Source organism: Typha angustifolia, chromosome 6, assembly GCF_048772165.1.
Source record: "Typha angustifolia cultivar Huaian chromosome 6, ASM4877216v1, whole genome shotgun sequence".
NCBI classification, from domain to species: Eukaryota; Viridiplantae; Streptophyta; class Magnoliopsida; order Poales; family Typhaceae; genus Typha; species Typha angustifolia.
In genome coordinates, this window is record NC_133244.1 from 9,654,919 (window position 1) to 9,679,494 (window position 24,576).

At 39.0% G+C, this 24,576-nt stretch overlaps 4 protein-coding genes across 14 annotated transcripts; 1 reads left to right on the forward strand and 3 right to left on the reverse strand.

Moving 5' to 3' along the window:
• Positions 1 to 2,022: 2,022 nt before the first annotated feature.
• Positions 2,023 to 4,914, forward strand: LOC140761771 (F-box/kelch-repeat protein At5g60570-like). 2 transcript variants are annotated; one of them, XM_073099239.1, is made up of 2 exons: positions 2,023 to 2,273; positions 3,306 to 4,914. In XM_073099239.1, the coding sequence occupies exon 2, from the start codon at positions 3,390 to 3,392 to the stop codon at positions 4,689 to 4,691; it is 1,302 nt and encodes a 433-aa protein (XP_072955340.1). In that variant the 5' UTR covers positions 2,023 to 2,273; positions 3,306 to 3,389; the 3' UTR covers positions 4,692 to 4,914. The 2 variants fall into 2 exon arrangements, with proteins under 2 accessions (XP_072955340.1, XP_072955341.1); XM_073099240.1 differs by having other exon boundaries at positions 3,309 to 4,914.
• A 730-nt stretch (positions 4,915 to 5,644) lies between these two features.
• Positions 5,645 to 9,003, reverse strand: LOC140761019 (probable alpha-glucosidase Os06g0675700). The gene is made up of 5 exons (XM_073098181.1): positions 8,732 to 9,003; positions 7,938 to 8,635; positions 7,614 to 7,844; positions 6,888 to 7,528; positions 5,645 to 6,785 (listed from the first exon to the last, which is right to left on the reverse strand). The coding sequence occupies exons 1-5, from the start codon at positions 8,974 to 8,976 to the stop codon at positions 5,901 to 5,903; spliced, it is 2,700 nt and encodes an 899-aa protein (XP_072954282.1). The 5' UTR covers positions 8,977 to 9,003; the 3' UTR covers positions 5,645 to 5,900.
• Positions 9,004 to 9,521: 518 nt separating this feature from the next.
• Positions 9,522 to 14,660, reverse strand: LOC140761555 (PHD finger-containing protein 1-like). Of its 9 annotated transcripts, none has more exons than XM_073098938.1 (9): positions 14,484 to 14,660; positions 13,435 to 13,520; positions 12,404 to 12,996; positions 12,185 to 12,247; positions 11,783 to 11,909; positions 11,196 to 11,435; positions 10,845 to 10,969; positions 10,131 to 10,487; positions 9,522 to 10,032 (listed from the first exon to the last, which is right to left on the reverse strand). In XM_073098938.1, exons 1-8 carry the CDS (start codon positions 14,541 to 14,543, stop codon positions 10,135 to 10,137), a joined length of 1,647 nt encoding a protein of 548 aa, XP_072955039.1. In that variant the 5' UTR covers positions 14,544 to 14,660; the 3' UTR covers positions 9,522 to 10,032; positions 10,131 to 10,134. The 9 variants fall into 9 exon arrangements, with proteins under 9 accessions (XP_072955039.1, XP_072955035.1, XP_072955034.1 ...); XM_073098934.1 differs by having other exon boundaries at positions 10,131 to 10,481; positions 12,185 to 12,289; XM_073098933.1 differs by having other exon boundaries at positions 9,522 to 10,057; positions 12,185 to 12,289.
• A 179-nt stretch (positions 14,661 to 14,839) lies between these two features.
• LOC140761557 (metal transporter Nramp3) lies at positions 14,840 to 21,588 on the reverse strand. Of its 2 annotated transcripts, none has more exons than XM_073098943.1 (14): positions 21,457 to 21,569; positions 20,483 to 20,618; positions 18,993 to 19,071; positions 18,853 to 18,893; positions 18,608 to 18,686; positions 18,405 to 18,509; positions 18,138 to 18,247; positions 17,561 to 17,742; positions 17,411 to 17,480; positions 16,898 to 17,071; positions 16,267 to 16,371; positions 16,008 to 16,139; positions 15,537 to 15,632; positions 14,840 to 15,360 (listed from the first exon to the last, which is right to left on the reverse strand). In XM_073098943.1, exons 2-14 carry the CDS (start codon positions 20,588 to 20,590, stop codon positions 15,010 to 15,012), a joined length of 1,632 nt encoding a protein of 543 aa, XP_072955044.1. In that variant the 5' UTR covers positions 20,591 to 20,618; positions 21,457 to 21,569; the 3' UTR covers positions 14,840 to 15,009. The 2 variants fall into 2 exon arrangements, with proteins under 2 accessions (XP_072955044.1, XP_072955043.1); XM_073098942.1 differs by having other exon boundaries at positions 14,844 to 15,360; positions 20,483 to 20,694; positions 21,457 to 21,588.
• Positions 21,589 to 24,576: the final 2,988 nt, after the last annotated feature.

Consider the following 24,576-nt stretch of genomic DNA (forward strand, 5'->3'; position numbering starts at 1 on the left):
TTTCTCTTTTAATATATTAAAAACAATAAATAAAACAAAGAAATGTTTTTGTTTAATATTGCTAGATATAAGTTAAATGAAAGCGTAGTGGGTGGATGGTGTGGGCCCTGAAATAATTAAGTCTACTGGAAACTCTCACATGGTGGAACAAGAAACCTCTCACCTCCCCCCTCCCCTCTCTACCCACAATTTAAGGCCACCCGCATCTGTCCTCTGGCCACGGAGGAAGAGGATGTAGACCATTCAATTACCTCCATTTTGCTTGATTTCATCCATCCATTTCTGTAACGAATCCACCCCTCTATTATCCCATATCTAGCAAAGAATCTATTTCTAACCAACCAACCAACTAATATACTACGGTTGATAGGTATCTTTTTCATAATCAAGAAGATCATGGATTTAACTTTAATCCTAAATAATATTATGAAAAAATTATTTAATGGTTTGATGGCTTAGCTCGATTCGATTGATGGCTCGGCAGTGCGGTTAACTTTGAGGAACAGCTCAACAGTGTAACGGCTTGGAGCATGTCTCGACTATGTTTGGTTCGGGGCAATTATTCGATAGTGAATATGGCTTGAAGCTTAGATTAGGCAGCTAAAAGTTCGGTGGAGCATAAGTGTTTTTATATCTAAGGACGGTTAATCATTTGTCTCATGGATGATTAAAAAAAATATATATATTTCTAACCAACCAATACCTTTCATATGACATTTTTGTCGTGGGTTAAAATTCAATCTCAAACAATATTGTGAAGAAAATTATTTGGTGGTTTAGTAATTTTGTTTAATGACTCGGCAATACGGTTAACTTAGATGAACAGCTTAACGACATTTAGATTGAAGTAATAGTTCGATGACGCACATGACTTGAAGTCTAGACTAGATAATTTACTGTATTGACTAAAATGTTTGGTAACATCTAAGTATTTTTGTATCTAGAGAGAGATGATTATCCCTTTTTAGATCGCAAATCGACAGCTCGATAGTGCCATGGGGTTTAGAATGATGTGTTTGCAAAGTTTAGTTCAGAGAGATATCTTGCAATGAGTACTACTTACGACTAAGTATATTTAGAGATAATTGATTATTTATCTAATCTGTATCTAGCCTTAGCCTTAGTTATATTTCTATAGATCGATTTCTTTGACCTTTTCCAACGTCGGCGGTCCCAATAAGATTCGATGGTGCGCCTAAACAAACGGACGGCTCAGATCCGATCAGGGAGGTAATAGTCAACAGGCGGTCAAACCGGCTCAGGGGCGCACTCGACTTTGCCCCCCCCCCCCCCCCCCCTTACCAAAAAAGGAAAAGGTAACGGCAGCTCAGTGGCAGAATCGCAATTATGGCCAAAAGAGGTCCTTTTTTCAGCTCATTGTTTGCCGTTTCTGGCAAGGAGCAGTAACTCCGGTTTTTACCTTTCGGGTAAAAAACGGTAGCCCCACTGCCTGAAAGGACGCTATCCTTATCCACAAAGACAGGCTGGACACGGAAAAAGAAATATTAAAGAAAGAAGAAATCTACGTGATAATCCGACCCCGCCTTTCCTAACTCTGCACACCCTCCTGTGAGTCACGGCCGAGTACAGGGTGAGAAGTACTGGGTGTACTTTACACCAGCTGCTCGGGGGAAGGAAGACTAAAAAGCGTGGAGACTAAAGACCTCCAACTTGACCTAGGAAAAGTGACCACCACGCACAAGCCCCGGTGGGGTCCCACTGACGTCACCGGGGGTCGTACTCTCTTGGGTGCATGCAGAAATTTCCCTCTGCCGTGCCTCACGTGCGGAGCGTATCGTTGGGGGTACCGCTTAGTGTACCTGTGAGCGCATAGATGTTTTGTACGATAAGGCATCTCGTCCGTCCGCTATAGGAATTAAATATGATGAGTGGAGGAGATGTCCTCACGCAGAGTACCGCATAGTATGTTCTTTTTCCGTTAAAAATTATGAAGACAAGTTGCAAAGAAAAGAAACCGATATCTTTTTCTATTTATAATTCCTTCTTCCCTTCCTCTCACGCTCTATCTCGCGCTCGCTCTCGCTCACTCTCTCGCTCTCCTCTAAAGACGAGCTTTTTTTTCTTCTCTATATTTCTCCTCGCTCTCAGATGAGGGCGATTCCGGCGGGATAACGGCGGCTCCGATCGGAATATAAATACTGCCAATCTCGACGGCTGGATCTTGATCTCTCGTCCGATGCGGCGACCGCCGGTCGGACGGTGGAGATTGAGCTGATGAACGCCGATCCTCTTGGTATTCTGGTAGGAACAAGGTGAGATCACCATCTGGCGTTGATCCGATTTGGTTTTTTTTTTTCTGAATATTGAGTCTAAAGTTTAAAGTTTGGATTTTTTTTCGGAGTTGTTTATGGAAAATCGGGTGATTTCTTGGCCAATGCTTTCTATTTTTCCGTCAGATCTCGAGATCTTGTCTCGGGAAAATGAAGATCTACGAATGGATGAAACGTTCCGAGGAGTGAGGATTTGGATACTTTTGACCTGTTCGCTACAATGCTGAGATTTTGGTTATAAATATTCTCTTGGAGTAGCTCACAATTTTTAGATCATAGTGTTTATTGGTACTGCAAATATCTTGCAAATGCTGCGAAAGATGGAAAACCTTGAACTTTAAGTGAGCTAGTTATACTCGATCCTTTGAAAAAAAAAAACATGTAGCACACTCTAAAAACCATGTCGATTTAAATAAATAATATGTGTTTTCTTCTGTTATGTAGAAACTCTGGTCTGATGAAATGAATCCAGCATCTTTACTGGATTGCTCATTTAGAGAAAATAATTGATGCAAACAAGAGTGACAATCATTTTAACCGTTGGCGGTGGAATCAATTTGAGAAGATTTCTTAATCCAGAGTATTGAGGGGGTATAACATAACAACCTTTAAAATCATTATGCAGTTATACATAATGACAAGCAAAACATTTGCAAAACATGTCATTAATCATTATGACAAGCATTTTTTTTCCTTCTTTAAGAACCTAAGCATGATAAAGGTAAAAGAAACAGAACGATTGGAATTACTGTTGATGACTGTTCTGTGATCTGTAGAAGGAGAAATTCACAACTTCACATGGTATGGTCTCATCTGGTCAATATATATTTCTGCTTACCATATCGGATTCAGTATCTAATTAGTAGGATATGTGAAAGGCAACGTTATATAACTTGCTCTTTTTTTTTTTACATGATTGTTCTTTTAATTGATCTAAACATTTTGTAAGTGCAAATGAGAGAATATGTAATGATTTAATGTTTGATACTTGCTCATCTTCACTTTCCTTTCCAGCAGCTCAGACGGCGGTGCTGGATCATTGATGATTTTTAGCTATTCATTGAGAAGCCAACAAGTTTGAAGGAAGTCTAGAATTACATGTCTGAAAGCATAATGGGTGCTCCAGGTTCTTTGCTTCTACAACTTTTTAGTTCTTCTGATCAAGATCGAAGTTCATTGCAGAAATATATTTTGGCTTGCTTACTGTTGGCTAGAAATGGCTACCTGTTGAAGGAAGTTGGAAAACTTACATTTGACGATGATCTCTATATGCCCATACCGGATCGCATTGAAGTAAAGAAGAAAAAGCCTGGGGATGAAACTCAGAGAGGAAGTGATCAGAATGATCAAAGAACCAATGACTGTTTCCTCCCAGGACTTCATGATGATATTGCTCTGGACTGTCTTGCATGGACTAGTCGATCTGATTATCCTTCACTAGCTTGTCTGAATAAAAGGTTCAACATGTTAATTGGTAGTGGATATCTGTACAAATTAAGGAGAAGACTTGGTATTATTGAACACTGGGTATATTTGGCATGTAGCCTGATGCCTTGGGAAGCATTTGACCCTTTTAGGCAGAGATGGATGAGGCTACCAAGAATGCCATGTGACGAGTGCTTCTCTTATGCAGATAAGGAGTCACTTGCTGTAGGAACACAGCTTCTTGTTTTTGGTCGAGAAATAACTGGTTTTGCTATTTGGATGTATAGCTTAGTCAGACGTGATTGGTCTAGATGTCCGATGATGAACTTACCTCGTTGTCTATTTGGATCTGGCAGCTATGGCGAAATTGCTATTGTTGCTGGTGGAAGTGATAGGAACGGCCATGTTTTAAAATGCGCCGAGTTGTACAATTCAGAGTTGGGTAGTTGGGAAACTTTACCAGATATGAATATGCCAAGGAGATTATGTTCTGGATTCTTTATGGATGGGAAATTTTATGTCATAGGAGGAATGTCAAGCCATACAGATTCTTTAACTTGTGGAGAGGAGTATAATCTTGAAACAAGGACGTGGAGGAGGATTAGAAACATGTATCCTGGTGGTAATAGGGCAACACAGTCACCCCCTCTAGTTGCTGTTGTGAATAATCAGCTCTATGCTGCTGATCAGTCCACGAATGATGTTAAAAAGTATGATAAATTAAATAACACTTGGAATGTTGTGAGAACATTGCCTGTTAGAGCAGACTCTTCAAACGGATGGGGTCTTGCTTTTAAGGCATGTGGTGACATGTTGTTGGTGATTGGTGGTCATAGAGGGCCTCAGGGTGAAGTTATCGTGCTGCACTCTTGGCGCCCGGTGGATGGAAATGCTGGTGGAGTAGAGTGGGATGTGCTTTCTGTTAGGGAACGAGCTGGTGCGTTTGTCTACAATTGCGCAATAATGGGATGCTGACACTTGCATGAGGATGATGCTTATATTTATCAATTGATATTGGAGGGAAGAAGGCAATTGCCTCATTTAATTGTTAATTACTCGCTTTTTTCCTGTTTCAGCCACTTACAATCGATGACTTGTATTTAACAATGACACTTTGTTCCCCTTTCTGTTAAAGCCTTGGCAGACATGACAGAGCATTGAGTTAATCATTAGAATACAAATTGCAGTACTTCCAATATGAATGAGTCTTGGCATTATCCTTTTCTGATACCTTGTTGTACCTGTCCCTGTTCTTGAACATTGTTCTCTGAAGTTATTTTTTGTAGCTCAAAGTGTCTTCCCATGATCATTAGTAATTTTATTTCAGTCATAGTCTTGCGTCTTCTAAGGTATTTCAGCAATCAAAAGTTATTAGCATATAAATAATTTCATAATCTCACTCTGGCGTATGAAGATTGTACTATCTTATTTTAAGAAGTAGATTCAGTTCCATTGTTTAGAATAAGTAATTGATCGTAAATGTTTCGGTATTCCATTGAAACAGTCTCCTGACAAGCCTACCTTTAAGCCTGTACTTGCTAAATTTTTTGTGCCTGCAACTTCCTTTTCCTGCCTCCTGAAGTACTACTATAGTTATGACTTGGTCCTTTTGTTTCGTAACCAAATAAGAGAGAAGCCTTCTTTGTACTTCTCCTGTTCGTATTTTCTTCTATGGATAAAGGTGAAGGAAGTTATGTGTGCTGTATTCCTGTTTGTGTATTGGTACACACTCTTTTATCCCCGTTACTACTAGTACTTGATGGAAATCTCTGGTCCAAGTAAACTATAGGAAATGTGGGAATATTCTTACTACACCTTGTGCACATTTTGGAGCACTAGATATAATTGAGCTAGAAATTTGTCTAGATTTAGAGGACATTCCATGTGCAACTCATAAGAGTGCAGAGTACCCACTTAAGAAAACAAGCTTGGTACTAATGCCTGCTTAGTGACTATGCACTACTGAAATCAAGTTTCAATAGTATACACACACATTCATGAACATAGCCTGATTCCTTCCAAGGCAATTCTGTGGGCAAGAGGTGGATTTGCCAAGTCAATAACAAGGTCTCTTGGCTTGTAGCAATATTGCAATACATGATGGCCAATTTATTTATATATTCCACATACAACTCACTATATTACTATCTCTCTCTCTTCAGTAGTGGTATATCATCTCAAATACTAATGAGAGAACTCAAGTTTCAACTCAAACTCCTCCCCTAGTAGCTGAGCTAAGCCCTCAACCTGTGCAACTCCAAACATCCCACTCTTCTCATATCTAGCTCTTACACCTGACTCTCTTGTTACTTCCACTCCATTGTTGGATATTGTATAAAATCTAGGTGGTGATTTAAACTCAAGACCCAAGAAGACTACCTTCTCAATGACTAACTTGTGACTCAAAGCATAGGTTCCATTAACTACCTCTGACCTGACCCTGAGCTCCCTTCCTTGCATCACACTGCGGAATTTTAACAAACTCCAATCACTCTCCTTTCCCGCCATTTCAACCACCTCTCCATCGTCCAAATATACCATTCCGGTTGCAGAGTGCTTCTCGTTTAGTACTACTAGAAGCTCAAATGCACTCCGACGAGCTAGTCTTGTTGTCATCACCGGCCGCTGCATCGGCAAGATGCTACCTCCCCCGACGTGCACGTTTATCGCGTCGGCCGGCGCGTGTAACCTTAAATACCTACCGGATTTGCCGCTCGCCGTATGCGAGTAGTCGAATAGGTTGAACCATTTCCCCGCCGGGAAATACGCGTCCACCGTGACCGCACCTGGCTTTAGCACCGGCGACACCATCACGAGTTCCCCGAGGAGGAACTGCGTGTCGATCCCGTAGGTCTCGACGTCCTCCGGAAAGGAGAAGAAGAGGGGTCTAGCTATCGGTGCACCAGTGACATGGGCCTCATACATCAGCGTGTAGATATACGGCAAAAGGCGGTACCGGAGGCCGAGCGCCGTCCTCGCGGACCGCGCCACGGAGTCCCAGAGATAGAGCTCTTGCCTGATGGAATCTATAGAAGAATGATCCCTTGCAAAGGGGTAGAATGCCCCTAGCTTCAATGCCAAAAAAAATAAAAAAAATAACATTAAGACAAACAACCCTTTCTCTCTAATAGCTTAATCTTTTTAAAAGTACTTATGAGTAAAAGATAAAACCTGAATCCATCTCCGGCAGAGCTCCTCAGTGGTGTTACCACCAAACCCACAAATGTCAGCTCCAACCATTGGAATACCAAACAATCCAAAGCTGAGCATGGTCGGAATCGAGTACCCGAGATCGTCCCAAGTCGCGCTGTTATCGCCGGTCCAATGCGCGGCGTACCTTCCAGATCCGACGAACGTCGACCGGCTCAGAACAAACGGCCGTTTCCCGGTGTCTCTGATGAGTGCATTGTGTGTTGCTCTGGACTCCAGCAGTCCATACAAGTTGTGGACATTGTATTCTGATACATTCCCATAGTGAACAGCAGAAGCTGGCACTGTCTTATTGTTGAGAGGTCTCCCAACGCCAGAATTGTTGATCTTGTAAGGGGGCTCGTCAAGGGAATTGAGAGGAGAGGGGTCGACGAAGTTGGAGATCTCATTCATGTCGATCCAGAAGCCATCGACGGGGATCGATAGCCGGAATATGGCGATCTCCCGAGCCCAGAATTCCGCCGCTGCCGGGTTGAGGAAGTCCGGGAAGTAGACAGGTCCCGGCCAGACATCTCCCAGGTAGTTTGTTCCGTTTCTTTGTGTGAAGATGCCGTCTCTCATTCCCCTCTGGAATGTTGGATAGCTATCATTCACACTAATCCCTGCATAGAATAAGTTAATTAGGCTAGTGTAATGATTATAAAGTAATGTCTCAATTATACTCAATGTGCATTGCTTAATTTTTACCTGGGTCTAGAATGACTACGTATTTTTGCCCATTGTGGTGAAGCCGTTTGACGAATTGCTTCATCCCTTTTTCAGGGAAATTAACCGGATCTAACGTGAAATCTTTGAAGGCATCCATGTAATCTATGTCAGTCCACATCACTTCCAGAGGTATCTCAGCTGCTGCATAGCCTGCAACCACTCCTTCTAAATCGGCTAAGTTCTTGTATCCATACCTACATTGGTGGAATCCTGGAGACACAGGACTCCCTCTAATAAGTTTACACAATGCTAAAACCAGAAAAGACTAGTTGAAACAAAGAAGGTGTTCGACGTAATGCCTACCGAACGACCAGTACGGCATCGGCGTCGGCCGGCCGATGAGCTCAGTGTACTGCTCGACGACGGAGAGCGGCGAAGGGCCTGCGAAGAAGTAGAAGTCCAGAATTCCTCCGATCACCTTGTAGGTGATCTGAGAGCCGCCGTAGACGACGTCCATGCCATTGCTATTGAGTAGCAGTACTCCGTGGGTCTTCCCCGGCGGCAACGTGACGTCGGGCGAGGATGACCTCACGTCGAGGTAGAACGGATGAGAGCCATAGAGATTTAGATCAGCGGCCGCCGCGGGGATGTCGGCGTTCCACAACGTGAACGTGTCATTGTGGACTAGTCTGAAGGTTTTCTTCGTGTGCTCTCCTAGGCCGTAGAGCGAGGCTCGGTCGGCCGGCAGGCTCGACGAGATCTCCAAGTACCGGTCTTTGAACACGAGCCGGGGGAGCGTATCAAAGAGGATGTCGCCTGTCGAGCGGCGGGAGACGGTGAAGCTGAAGGGCGACGACGAGTGGAGCGTGAAGACGAGGTCAGAGCCTCCGAAGGACAGCACCCGGGTCTCCGGCAGTAGCTCGTCGAACTCCGACGGCGTCTTGAAGTTACACATGAGCTCATCGAAGGGCAGCACCCGGGGGATGATGTCATGTGGAATTTCCCATCTCTGGTGATCTGCATCAGTTATTCTCACCCTCAGGCGATCTTTGGTCTCGAATCTACAAATGAGCAACTCTAATCATTATTTCCGGTCATAGTATTTACACGCAAGATATTTAGCGAGCCTTATCATGATTGCGGTAATTATAGTTTACCTTGCAAATAGGATCAGGTTCGGAATGTCGGATCCGTAGAGCCGCGTCGGACGAATCAGCCGGAGCTCGGCCGTCAGCGACTGTCCCGTTGGGTCGACGGTGGCCGATTGGAGATCGTAGCCGTATCCGACGACCGGATCGTTCTTCTTCGAGTACGAGAGATTGCAGAAGCAAGAGGAAGAGACGATGAACAAGTGGATGCAGAGGAGGAGACGAGCTCTGGATGAAGTCTTCAACCCCATCATTATCCTCTTGTGTTGACTAGAAATTAGAACAAAATCAATTACCACTGTCCTCTTAATAGTAGTAAATAGCCCACGAGACGGCATTGATTTATTTCATTTATTTATTTAAGACTAGATAAAGAGGGGATTCTTATAATTTAATTATATTTTATTTTTCGGTTTGCAAATAGACTCTAGTGACCTTTTAAATCAAATGATGAATTATTTTTAATTAGATGTAAACGTAATCTTAATTCTTAATTGTAATCTTAATTTATAGCAGTAGTTATTATTAGGTGTTATCTATTCTATCGGCAAAATATTAATTTTAGATTATCATTAAACTAATTTTTAAAAGTTGTATGTAATAAAATAAGAGAGAATAATAAATTAATAATTTATACTTAATCATTATACCATAATAAATTTAGAAAAAAAAAAAAAAAAAGATCTGCATACTTGACGAATAAACTGGGGTCTAAGGTTTATATGAAAAAAAGACTTAATTATTATTAAACTTCGACGGCGATGGATTAAGCTGACTAGATCACGGGTCAGGCCCGATTTATTAAATTAAAAATAAAAGGAGAAAAAGAAAAGTAAAAGTTAAAGGTCCTTGTGTGGGCTCCACTTAGCAGATGACACGTTTGTCACGCCCATTTGGGTCTATTCTATTCTCCTCGATAGATACTTTGGCGTGAGGAAGAGCGCGTGGAAGATACGTCGTTCCTAATTCGCGCAGAAGCGTTGGCTAGTCGAGCGTTATTCATTACTTTATGACATGCTTTAGTTATCCTTGACTTATCCTTGGCTGAGGAGAGAAAGAGATGGAGGTATCAAGAGCAGTATCCATGTTAAGGCCCACACTCCACAGATCCATCAATAAGACTTTGGTGCTTAGATTGAGTTTGCTATATAATAACATGCAGTAATGCTCACACAAGTATTCAAAAACTCGCCCTGCAATAATGTCATTATTGTCATGGCTTCTTGATAGCTCGTTGTAAAATGGAAGAAAGTTTCTTCTTCAACACCACTTACTGTATGGCTCTGAGTTCTTCTTTAACCTCAGCTCCCCTGGGAACCAAAAGTTTGAATTATTCTGGCAGAGTATAAGCCTATCCAGATCCCGAAAGAGATAAAGTAATAATAAGATTTGTGATAAGTAAGTACACCTCATCATCTAGATTCTGCTGGATGAATACTGCTTGGATACTTTAACAAACTACTTCCCTTTGTTGAAGAAGGACAAGTAGAAACACCAGGTGGGAATTGCGACGCTAGTGAACTGATCACCTTCTCCTGAGTGGACATGCCCACTGGCTTCTCCTCATGTTCTGCATATCTCAGAATTTGTTTTGGAAAGCCAGGAGAAACACCAAGTGTTGGCACAGCATTTGATTGATGGCAGGATTCTCTCCCTTTAGTAGCACCATGAACGGCGGAAGGAATTTGCGGTTCCATATTCTGGCAGGGCTTCCTATGCTTCACTTGGAGAAAAAATCCCCATAGATACATTTGTGATGCTGATCCTGCTTACGTTAACATCAGCGCCCAAATAGTAGAAACACGACAAATAAGGTGTTCAGAAACTATAAATTTCTAATGCTACTATATTTGGAAGAAGTAAATTAAAGTAGATAACAAGAATACAAAATCGCAAAGCTTGCCCAAGCATCAATGTAGCTTGTGGTAAATGAAACATCAGGCATTTCTTTCCATTTCAACAATTTATGACATAAATAAATATTAGTATGAGAGAAATACTGGGAGATTCAGCAACATTTTATTTGGTATGAGCTACTTATTAATGACTTATTGCATGGAAGAGGGTAAGTGTAGTATTATTTACCCCAAGGAGTGTAGCAAAAATCGAACTGTAAACTTACGTCTGGAACCTGCAGTAAGATGCTTGGATGAACATACTATTATTTCAGCATCATCCATTAAACATTGCAAAGCAGCATTGTGCGAGTCGATATATTCCAATAGATGAGTGTACTTCTCCTTAGACCTGCAATAGGATATCAATTTAGAGGATACATTTTGTATCATCCATATACGAGAAATATCCTGGCCTATTGAGCAAAAAGACCTAGAAAAACAGCTGCCTGATGACAAAGCACCTAATGCAAGTAAACACTCCATTTTCACCAGAGAGTTCCCACATGAAGGAGCAAAAATACTAGATACGGGTCTACATATTATTTTGTTGGAATCAAATCAAGTTGCAGTCAAACCTCTGGAGATCTGAGGGACAGAAGTATAATCCGATGTCATCACTGTTAGGTGGATCCAATAGAAAAATCTTCGGCCAAACAGATGTGTGAAGTTTCACATTGAACTTCAACTCTCTAGGCATCTGTTTCTGTTTTTCATAAACTTTGTAGGAGACCTGGTGAGGAAAATAAGCTTGGATTTCACAGCAGACGGAGAAATCTGTATCACAGATTTGAAAAATACCCCTAAAGAGGAAAAGGCTGCAGTGAGTGGTAAGTTAAGTTACATATCTGAATTCTGAAGTAAACAAAAAGTGAAAAACAGAACTTGAACTTTCTCTCATGAATTATGTTAAATGTCTCATTACTGAAATAAATGAGATACGCATCGAAATGTCAATGTTTCAACCAAATTTCTCATTGGTCAGCAATTTATGAACAAGTGGTGGACCCATGATAATTAAACATAAATGGCCATGAAGAGTACAGAGACAATGTCCAAAGTGGTTAGCCCAGCTAATAAAGATCAATATTATGGAGATACATTGAGAATACAAGCTAACGGTACACCAAAATTTCATCATAGTCTGCAAGGATGGCCAACTTACTCCCAACAGGCTTTTGGAAGAAGATCAGTTTCAAGCTTCACATCTGCATGCATTAGTAATGTCAACTTTTGATCTGTAGATTCAGAATAGGACCTCTTTCCTAGAGCATTGGAACAAGTAGATTTTCCTGCCAAAGTTAACTCTCGGTTATAATACAAATAATAAGATTGCCATGTTTTCAAACATCAAACAGGCATCCATAACTATAATTCCTACAAGGAATAAGGAAATAATCTAGCACTAGTATGATCTTCTGTTGACTTCACCATGATTCAGATCCCAAGTAGCTTCTTTCAATGAAACAGCATAAAAACAGAATTTCTTCACATGCATCAGAAACCAGATAGAAATGTTACATCCAGTAAGTCTTTATGAACCACACTAGAGTGTTATTAACTATACCTTCATTGACTATAGGCAGAGGTAGATTATCAAATTCAGATTCTTCAAATTTAGGGATGGATCCTGCAATACCATTTGTCATGCTAAATGACTTTGAAGTTCTCTCTGAAAGAAAAATTCCAAGCAAAGGATCAAAATGTAACATGCATGAGTACACCATCTGCCAATTGGAGACGGAAATTGATGAACTTGGAATCTAAAATCTGCATCGAAATATACCTAAAGATTCTTCTACCATTATCTTCCATTTTTCGTCAGCAGAAATTTCTCTTTTGCTCGTTATGCAGGCAGAATGATTTTGTACTTTCCTCTCATCAGGTCTCTTGTGCTGTTGGAGGACCTTTAAACCTTCACTTGAAGGTAGGCCCCATGTTGTCCTTCGCGAGGAAGGAGTTAGATCTAAACTGGAGTTGACAGTTTGATGGAATTGAACATGTCTGCTTCCTTGTGAATTATATATCCTTCTTCTGTTTCCAGGATTCGGCATAGCTCCTGAACTTCCAACTGTACTCAAGGTGCTTGCTTTGGCGTGAGCTGATAGTATACGACATGAAGTGCTACGTGTATCGGATGCCCTTGATTTGGCATGAGAGGACAATAAAATGGCTTCTTCAACAGGAATGAGCTTCACTTTGGCCCCCTCTGGTGGCAAATTTCTTCTTAGTGGAGTACTTGTTTTACTAACACTATTTTGTACAATCTCTTGTTTTCCATACGAAGCCTTCACCTTTGCATCTGCTTGACGAGTTTTTGAGCATTCATTGCAAACCCATGCTACTGGAATAAAGCTCAGAGGCACCTGCATACAGTAGCTACAAAAAGAAAATAAATATGTTAGACAACATGTGATACTGTCGTACTGATCATTGGTCATTACTGACAGAGTCGATAATGCAGAGAGAAAGGAGCTTGGCATCTAAATCTTATTGTTGACCTCATAACACTAACTGAATAAGATGTCAGAGTTGGCCATCATAAACTGAATAGAAGATGAGTGAATGAGGCATTAAGATATAATTGCCTTATCAACTCTGCAAGTTAGACATAGTTACATCAATATCAAGTGAATGATTTGTGTTTTATTTTGATATTTTTGCACTTGTTCTACACAAACTGCTCGAGTGTAACTCAGAGAAGGTTTACATAATTAGTTTGCTCAACATTACGCTGAAGTTTTTATGCAGATAGTAATATTAGGTAAAGTTGATCTATAGAGTAGCAAATACAGTTTTAACATACTATAGACATACATGTGCTCAGAAGTTCTCTTGCAAACGAAACATGTAATAATACTCACAGCAAAACCAGTGTCCCCACATATATCACAAGCTTTATCCTGTAGCACAAATAATGGAAGTTTGATCATTAACAGAGGATCTTGAATGGATCATCTGATGCTGCAACTATTGATATGCATGTTTCACATATCATATCACATGTATCACCTTGTAATATATAGAATTCTAAACTTATACATGTACACTCAGAAAGATAATTTCAAAACATGAATTAATGGGAAATAAGGTTTTTATTTCTTCTACAATTTCCAAAAAAAAATAGAGATAGAATCTACAAGACACAAGCTTAAAAGCCAAGAATCATTTATTATTATTTTTATAGTTAAAAAAAATAAGCTTCTTTTCTCAATCAGGAATGATTGAACTATCGTCTGCTTTGAATCTATTCGAATAGACATACTTTAGCCTAACTTGTTGGTATCAACTTTAGCTCAGAAATTAACAGATCGGCTAATATTATGAAAACCTCAGTGAAGGAGTTAGACAAAATATTCATTTCCCAGTAACGTATGGAAGAGTATAGGAAAAAGAGGAAATGGCTTTATCATTCTGAAACACAAAAAATGGTTCTACCATTCTGATATATAAACCAGCAAATGCAAGACTTGACAATAAAAAGTCCAATGCAACAAAATAAGGTAAAGAGAACCCATTTCCCTCCCCAACCAAAGCAATCAGTTTGGCTCAACATACATAAACTAGAAGGAGATCAAAATAGAAAAAAGTTAAACCCAAAAGCAAAACCCATTTTTTTCATCAAAAATCGATCACATCACCTCGAAAACAACACACTGACGACGAAAGAGAAGAGGAGATGAGATGCAAGCAAAACCAATTTCATTTCAGTACCCAAATGTAATCACAAGCAATAAGAATCAATGCACCAAAATGATAAAATAAGCGATTCTACCACATGGGTTTTCTCCAAAGTTGCCATCTTCACACAGAAAAGAAGGACGCATGCGACTCGCTACAAGATGATGGGTTTACTTTCTACTCACATAGGAGGGAAAGAAGCCATGAGATCGTCCTTTCGGATTCCCTTGTTTTCTATTTCGCATGCTTCGCTTACCCAATAAATGATCCGAGAAAATAGCGTGGTTCTGGTTTTGGGTAAGTTGGGGTATTTGTTGGGAACTTATTTCGTTGCTTTAAGATTGCGCGACAATGGGGATCGGATTTGGATTCTCCCGGATGATCCTTATCCCATCCGATAACGATCTTTTCCGACCCGATTAGAACTTGTCGGATCGGATTTGCCAAAGTATAACACTGGAAATTTAAGCCTCATATACAAAAGAGCCAAAAGCCAATCTTTGAAGCAATTCAAAAGATAAGCATATGAAAATGTTCATATCATCTATAGTGTTCAGTGATGATAGTTTGTTTGTATTAAAGCTTGAAGAAACGAAGCAGGGAAAAGATAAGTAAATAAACCTAATAGATGGAGTCATCTATCTGCCTGGCGTTATTTGTTTACTTCAGTGTATTAAAACACTACTGAGAAAGAGAGAGTTTTTCAACTACTTAGTCAAGATCCAACGCCGATCTACTCTGCGGCAGTTGCATGCTCGATATGTCCTCACGAGGTAAATGATGCAATGAACCGCTAGGTTCCACGCCAGAATCGCTGCATGCTGGTGCAAGTTCAGCATCAGCTTGCAGTAATGGCTGAGTTGATTTCCTATTTTTCCGAAAGACCAAGTAGAGAATTGCCGCTACGTACACCAGCATGCCCAGAAAACCAAATATTCCAGCAAACACAACGGACACCGTTCGCAAACCGCTGTGCAGAAGCAAACTGATGAAGCTCGTGATGAGGAAGTAGGTATTGATGAGCATGATAAGCGAGCTGATTACCCATGTAACTGCTGAAATCTGCACCAATATGAAAGAATAGTTCAGTGACACCTTAACATGCTAGTTGATATAATGGAAAACTTGTCTATCAATATCCTTTCCTTCAAAATTGTTCAAGTCAAGCTATTAATTTGTTGTCGCTAATTATTGATTCCAATAGAAATCCATTTCAACCCGTGTTGTGGACAACTTACAATAATTGAATTGGTGTATGAACCCATCTTTGTCTTGCTGCTGGTAAATTTAAGGAGCGGAACGAGAGCAAAAGGAAGTTCAAATGACAGGATCATCTGCATAACGGTAGGTAACAATGTCAGCAAGTAAAATAGATCATCTGCAGATAGATGGATAGCATCACCAGCCTGTAAGAAATAATATAAGGGGCGACAGGATGATGTCACTTTGTGAGTCTAAATATCTTGAAGTTCCTAAACCTAATCATGAGAAAAAGAAATGCCCGTACAAAATCTAGATTTTACAGGTAAGAATATTTCCCATCAGCCATGATTTTGCTTAGAAGTTAAAGCAGGCAAACAACACATGGACAGGTATGAATGACCTTCATGTTAAAATCAAGACAGCTTTTACTAGTTCAGAGTTCAGACTTTTGTCAGGCATACTTATATAAAGACAGAGAATAAATTTGATGAAACAAACTTAAATACCGAAGCAATGATTATCAGCTTTCCAGCCGCAGAAGAGCCTCCAATTATTGCCACAATCAAACTCGGCAGAATTGCCAAGGTTCTAGTTAGAAGATTTCGTAGCCAAGGTGTCATCCTTAAATCTAGAAAGCCCTACAAAGATGATCACAAATTATGAATCATTTTCAGTTCAAAGTGATTCTTGAGAATATGACACCTAATCCAATTAAATCTGCAGTGGATTGTGCAATAGGAGCTAAAGATTCATCAGGATAGCTACCTGCATGACATATTGTCCAGCGTAAGTTCCTGTAATTGTAGAGCTCTGACCAGATGCCAACAAGGCGATTGCAAATAACTTCGAACTCCAACTTCCAAGGACATTCTATAAGATGGAAACCAAAGAACCAGTAGGTAAATCTGTCCATGTACACAAACACAGCAAGGAAAAGAAATAACTATTATAAGCAACAAAAAAAAAATGATGACGCTCCTCTGCTACACAATAAAAGCAGTTACTAAACCTCAAAGTTAGATTCTCCAAAAAAAAAATGATGATGTTATAATGTATTGTTTCAGTTTTTCAATGAACTGGCTGTAAAATCTGAGATTAGAAATGGATTCTCAAAGAACCTCTTGACCAATTAACACATCCAAGTTAAGCCATACACCATATAGAAAATAATTCCCTAACAATCCTCTTTCTTGTATGCATTATATCATGGATCTTAATAAGAAAGTCCAAACTTCTAAGTTATATCCGATTGTGCATTTTTTGTTTGACTAATGCCAATAAAATTATATTCTACCATCCAATAATTGCAGCAAATTTGTAAATGAGAATGTTTTAGTAAATTAAATCAATTATAGCACAACATCAGGGCATAATGTAGCAATAGGTCTTGACATACTCTCAATAGAAACGAAGCTTTATTAAGATCCAGATCACTGCAGTTCCTTTGATCTTCTGGGTTCAAAGTTTTTGAGCTGCATACAGCGCCGCTTACAGAAATAACTGATACATTGATAAGAAAGGCCACAGTAAGAGCAAATGCGCTTTCAATAGTATAGAACCTGCAGGCCTCCTGAAAGAAAGCAAACAAACAAAAACAGATAGCTCAGATTACACTCAATATCCAGTAGCCATGTATTGAAATGTTACATTTTATGGTTCTACAAGTTATCACCATAACAAGGGAGGCTTAGGAGGGGATTGTTTTCCCTCTAAGGACAGTCTACATCTTCTAGGGGAATCCAGTGATAGGGTGGTGGTTATATGGTGGTTAGAGTATAATAGAGTTGGAGATAAGAGTATAATGATGAAACTAATTGAGCAAATAGCTGCAGGCCCAAAAAAGTGATGAAACAATGCGAGCTATCGTATTTCTGTTCCAAGTCATTTAAAAAAGAATATTAGAATTTACTTTGATCCCATGGACTGATCGCGGCACTTTCCTTGACAGAACTAATGCCGAATGAAGGAAAAGGTTATGTCTGCATTAAATATCATGACAACCATGAAAAGGAGCTAAGGAAAATTATACAAATAGACTAGTTTGAGATTAAAAGCTTACGGCATCACCATGGCACCAAGTAGTGAGATTGCTAAACCTGTAGCTCCACTTCCTTTGAGTTCCGGGACAAAAAGTCCTCTCAGGACTTCTGAAGAATTTGGCTTAGCGTATGCGAGTTCAACAAGGAAGCAGACAGCCATCAAAAATACCATAAAAGCTATCAAAAGTTCAAGTTTACGCACCTGCACAAAGACATTTGGTGAGCAATTATGATAATATAATAACTCGGGAAAAAAGTTAAAAAGTAAGTTCCTTTAATTGTATCACAAATACTACCACAAACTCAATTGATGAGACTAGATATAAAACCCTTCTCATCTTCCCTAATAAGTTGTAACACAACTTTGTCTACTCCCTTTCCATAATTTCGGTTTAGGATAATCCTTCTATGGAATTGTTAAGACAGAATCAACACCTTCCCATTGTCAGGATCTCCTCAAGTAACCATTTGAAGTATTATACATGCACCATCCTCTAATAAAACAACCCTTTCATGTTCAGATGCAGACTTAAAACTGTGCAAGCAAACACTTCTCGAATAGAAGTGCAGGTGAAATATAACTAGCATATACTTTACCCCATATTGTTGTAGCAATAAGAGCATCAAAGTACTGAGTCCTGTTATAAGAACACCACACCACACAGGGACTTTGAAGAGGATGTTTAAAGCAAAAGCTGTCCCAATTACTGCGAATAATAGGAACAAAGAAGAGCCAATTAGGAACTTCCACATTAAAATGAAAAATGAAAAGTAAAGCGGAAAGGATTTATGTGACAAATAATTCGGTCAGCTTTATAAGAGAAGAGAAGATAATAAGTCTTGGTAAAATTTAAGCTACAATACCTTCAGGAATATCACATGCAACAACAGCAAGCTCTGCAAGGATCCATAAGATAAAGTTCGGGACCTTGGGATATTCAGCTCTACAATGCTCAGCTAAATGTTTCCCTGCATGGAAAGACTTTCATTTACAGAATAATCAATGACCCTGTAATGTGATAGATTTTTCTCAGTATATGGTCCTCTAAACGAATAGAAAGACAGACCTGTCACAACCCCCAGCTTGGCGGCAAGAGATTGAATGACAAGTGCAGCACAGGAAGCCATAAGAATAATCCAGAGAAGCTAGCAAAAAGAAACTACTATCAATATTCACAGACTATTTGGTAACTTGGTAATACAACTGAATAACAATTTAGAGAAAACTGGAGTAGAATTGGATTAAATGGTATAGTAAAATATGAATGTAATTAAAATATGTATTACACAAGAAAGAAAATTCCTGATGCACCTCATATTTGTATTGAGCTCCTGCCTGTAAGTCCGTCTCAACTGCAGGCCAACAGAAAATGAAGCTATTCTTATCAGCATCTTAACAGAAGAACATTATAGCTCATAATCAGAAAATAGATCAGGATCAGGACATCTCACAATTGCCAGGATCAATATATGCAATGGAAACAAGAAATCCCGGGCCCATATATGCAAATAAGTTTTTCCAGCTATTTTTCTGTCAAATCATCATAAGTTCTCCAATCAAACTTAAATGTCACATGTTCTAAAGAGAGATGGAAAATCTCTTAATTATGACAAATCAGTATTAATTTTAAAACAGAAAAATGACAAGTGCACTACAAAAAAAAAAAAATAATAATAATAAAAGAAGAAGGAATTCAATAACTTATATATCTAGTTTGAAGCATGGTCAATCCATTCAGGATGATAATCAACAATCAGGCATGGTTAAAAATAATCAATCTTCTTGAAGCATTTGACTATCCAAAGTTCAAAAGTAAATTATCAGCAAACAAGATGAGTAGAATAACCCAGAAACAGAATTAGTTATACCACCAGGATGATGATCTGATCAGCATCAATACTAATAATCAGAGGACCACCAGGACCGCTGGAAGTAATGAATTGCGATTGTGAAGCATTCTGTCCTGAAATACTCATCTCACTTCTTCTCTATGCCCACAAATCTGTCAAGTTGGAATGTGTACAGACCAATGACCTTAACCCTTAATATATATGAAATTTTACCTCCAAGAACTTATATCACTCTGTAGTACTAAGAATATGATTAGCAGATAATAGATCTCCCAATAATACTACGAAAGGTGCCCTAATTGGTGGAGAAATAGTAAACAAGAAAAAAAAGAAGTGATGAATGAACAAGAAAGAGAAACAGACAAGGTGAACAAAAAGTTGATGCAATAATATATGCAATGGAAACAAGAAATCCAGGCCCATATATGCAAATAAGTTTTCCTAGCTATTTTTCTGCCAAATCATCATAGGATCTCCAATCAAAATTAAATGTCATATGTTCTAAAGACAAGATGGAAAATCTCTCAAATATGAATGATCAGTATGAATTTCAAAACATTAAAATGGCAAGTCCACTAAAACGAAACCCCAGGCACATATATGCAAATAAGTTTTCCTGGCTATTTTTCTGCCAAATCATCATAGGTTCTCCAATCAAAATTAAATGTCATATGTTCTAGAGACAAGGTGGGAAATCTCTCAAATATGAACGATCAGTAGGAATTTCAAAACATGAAAATGGCAAGTCCACTAAAACGAAATCCCAGGCACATATATTCAAATAAGTTTTCCCGGTTATTTTTCTGCCATATTAATCTCTCAAATATGAACGATCAGTATGAATTTCGAAACATGAAAATGGCAAGTCCACGAAAAAGAAAAAAGAAAAAGAAAGAATCCAATAACTTGTATATCTATTTTGAAATTGAAGCATGGTTAACCCATCTGGGATGATAACAAACAATCAACCATGCTTAAAAAGAATCATTCTTCTCATTCTAAATTTCTAACTGAAGCATTTGACTATCCACAAAAGTACATAATCAGAAAATAAGATGAGTAGAATAACCCAGAAGAAGAATTAGTTATACCTCCGGGATGACAATCTGATCGGCATCGATGCTATCAATCAGAGGAGCACCAGGACCACTGGAAGTAATGAACTGCGATTGTGAAGCATTCTGTCCTGGGACACTCATCTCGCTTCTTTCTCTATGCCCACGAATCCTTCAAGTTGGAATGTGTACAGAACAATGACTTTAACCCTCAATATGTAAAAGATGACCTCCAAGAACTTATATCACTGTGAAGTAGTAAGAATATGCTTAGTGGAGAATTGATCTCCCAATAGTACTATGAGAACCACCACAATTGGTGGAGAAATAGTAAACAAGGTAAAGCCAAATGTGATGAATGAACGAGAAAGAAGCAACGAGATAGGGCCAACAAAAAGATCTTCTACTCCACCTGGTGCAATCCGGATTGATGCAATAATAGTTAAGCAACACAGGAAGGAGACATCGATTAATTTATACAGGAAGATAGATACCTCGTGAGCAAATTCAACGGCCACAAATAAGATAAGCCCCAAAGCGAACGGCGAAAGAATAAGTTCTACAAGCACTAAGTGAGTGAAAACTAGTGGTGTCAAAATATTTCAACAATATTCAATCTTCCCTCACGAATTCATCCATAAAACAAATGAAAAAAAGAGAAGTCAATAAGAAACCAATCAAAATACAACTAAAATTACCCATAAAATTACGATATCCAATAAAAGCAAAGACGAAATGTATATGGTTTTCTTTTCTTTTTTTTGTTTCCTAGGAAACAAAAACTACGATCTTTCGCTTTGCTTGCGATCCCACACATGCACGGAGGAATAATAAAGCCATAAATAAGTAAAAATGGGAATAACAAACTGGATGGTTGCAATTGTGATGACAAAAAGATAAAAATAAAATAAAATAAGACTCCCGAAAGCGTGAGATTAAAGAAAGGAATCCCCGAAACTTCGAGATGAGCTCAAATAAATTGCAAACATAGAAGAGAGTGAGAAGTACACCTGCTGCTTATCAGATTTCGAGGGTTCGAGAACTTAGTTCTTAGGGTTTGGGAGTAAAAATTATCTATGGAGAGGAAGGAAACGAAGACGTATTGCTGCTCTCTGCTTCCATTCTTCTCGCTCTCTCTCTCTCTCTCTCCTCTTCTTCTTCTTCTTATTGGTTACGTATTACACCCGAGTGGGCCAGAGTTATTTTTGTGGAATTAATTAGTTTTTGGATGCCTAAAATGCAAGCTTTTGGACGGTCTATGATTTTGGCAATTTCAAGATTATCCTTTGGTCACTTCATACGATGTCGGAGTACGAGAAATTCCACTCCACTTTTATGAAGAAAATCTTAAGCAGAGGCGTTCTTTTTTCCTTTCGGCAAGAGACACGTGTGTAATAAAAAATTGAATAAGAATGGCCTTTCAGCGATTTATATGGGTAGAAAATAAATAAATATTTCAAATTGCCTATGCCAAAATTAAAATAAAAAAATTAAATAATATCTATAATAAAGACAAACTAAACGACACTCCACACAAATCTAGCTACACCGGTGAGAGAAGAAGAGGTCACAATTAGGATGGGATGGGAGATTTTGTTGAATTGAGTCAATTGAGTAGATAAGAGTTAGTGGATTTGGGATCTTGGGTTGGGTCTTGGCTTTATCCAAGTCGAGCACGTGCGGTGGAAGAATGCTCTGCCCATATGAATGATGCCAGCAACGATAATAAACACATCATATAAGGTTCAAACTGAAAAAAAGAAAGAATAAATAAATCTCCTAATTTAAAATAGGAGGTTACATCGACACCCAATCAATGCACCAATTCGTTTGACACGCCAATTAGCTCTCTCAGTAGGGTCAACTGGGTGAGAGCGTGGGTGCTCGGAGAACCAGGTCTACTGAGGAACCTCATCCCGTCACGTGTGCTGGATTTGGTCAGCGACTGTGTACTGTACTTGGATATCTCGTACTGCTCATGGAGAGCAACTGAAATTGGACGGTTCCACGTGGACCACAATGACCAAGATGGGCCCCACGATTAGCCGGCATGCGATTGGGCCAGGGGCGATATGGCCCGGCCCAAGTAGTAGCTTTCCTAGTCTCCTTAGCCAGGCCGGGCTTAGAAATAGTATCGGGCTGAGCTGAGCCCAGGTAGGCCTTTTATTTAACTCTTTTAGAGTTGCCACTATGATTAGTTTTTATTCTTAAAGTTTAGAGCATAGAATTATTTTTCTCTTGTATAATAGAAGATATTTTTTCCTTGTGTCATACGTAGACAAAATGGTCTCTCTTTTTAGTTAATTTTAAGTTTGGTTCTAGTCATTATTTAATAAATTTAACTAACAGAATGTCAAATTTAAAAGAATACAAAGATGCCAGTGCAATGCAATTATTGTGGAAAATATATTAGTAATTATTGTATTTTTAAAATTTCTTAGAGGCAATTATATATACATATATATATATATATATGTGTATGTATATATAAAGAGAGAGAGAGAGAGAGAGAGAGAGAGTGTGTGTGATATAGTTTTGGCGTGGCATGAACCTGACCATCACTAATGGTCAGAATGAAGCCACGTCATCAGAACTGTATATATATTTGTAAGCATAGTAGTATTTATATAAATATAAAGGACAAGAGAATGCTCTCCAAATGAGCAGTTGTGAAAGAGATGGTTTCACATGGCATGCGTACACATGGGCCATAATACAAATATCGATCTCTCATGGTGATGGTGATGATGGTGGAGTGATATTGTTGGAGATTAAAGCCTACATAGATATCCGTAGGATTCATTCATTTGTCCGGGTAAAACACTAATACTAATACTAATACTAATACTAATACAAATAATAGTGGATTAGGCTTACAAAAGTTGGTGATCGAGGAGGTCAAACTATCGTATCTATGACTAATAGTAGGCGATCAATACTGGAATACAAGTATAATGACTCGCGAGTACGTACGTCTATACTTTGTCGGAAAGAAGCTTTTAATTTATGATAAGCTCGAGAATTAGGTAGTGGGAGTGAACCGGTCAACGGCAAAAGGTATTCAGCAATATTAGTTTGGGAAACACCCTTTCCCTTTGGTCGGAAGCCACGTATGTGGGCGATGGTGAGATTCTGTGGGCCCCTAACTTCTACGCCGTCGATCTCCCACTTCCGACGACTCAGATGAGAGTATGCATGAAGGTGTCGTAGATATATATATGGTTGGAGGTAGGGGCCCGGAATTATAAACCAGCGACCTCAACCTCCAACCTCGGCTCGTTAAGCTCGATGGCAGTGGATTATGGCTTCATCGAAAGGATTGGCTGCAAGGATAACTTTTGACTTAGGGTATAAAATATTCAAGATGGAGAAATGCTTACTACTCGTTGATATCTAATCTAATACTCTTAGAAGATTGACTTAGGAGGTTCTTTGAGAATTGTAAAATAACTTAGCGATATATATGGTAAGATTTTATTTGCTAAATGCATTAGATGGGACGCCAAAAGACAGAAAAATAATAACATATATATATATATTTTAGGGAGTAATTATACTATATAAAGATAAAAGAGTATGAGCCTAGCTCGACTCGACTCGACTCGACTTGATTAGACTCGAGCCATTCAGCTGAGCTGAGAGCCATTTTGACGTCCCTGGTTGGGGGTGAAAGTGATGGTAGCTTTTGTTTTGTCCTGATCACTGAAAGATTCGTGCCGGGCATCTCCTTTCCGACAAAGTAAGTGAAAGCAAAGAAAAAAGAAATTAGAACGTTTTTATATGAAAAGAAGAATTAGGACACGTTGCAGGGGAAGGCTCATAGAAAGCTAGAGAGAGAGAGAGAGAGAGAGAGAGAGAGAGATTATCATATATATGTATATATGATAAATGTGGTATGACGTGGAAAGTTGCATGGGAACACGTGGCAGGCAGAGTTCTAAGTAGTAAAAAAAAAAAGTATTTTAGTAATCATGAAGTTGAAATGTCATTACGGTGATGATGAGGGCCAGCATTTTGGAAAAGAAAAAAAGTAAGTGTTTAATTATCAAATTCCAAATGGGATTACCATCCTTTACTTAAATTAAACAGACCATAGGAATGCCCATTAGGACTAATCCACTCACATTAAT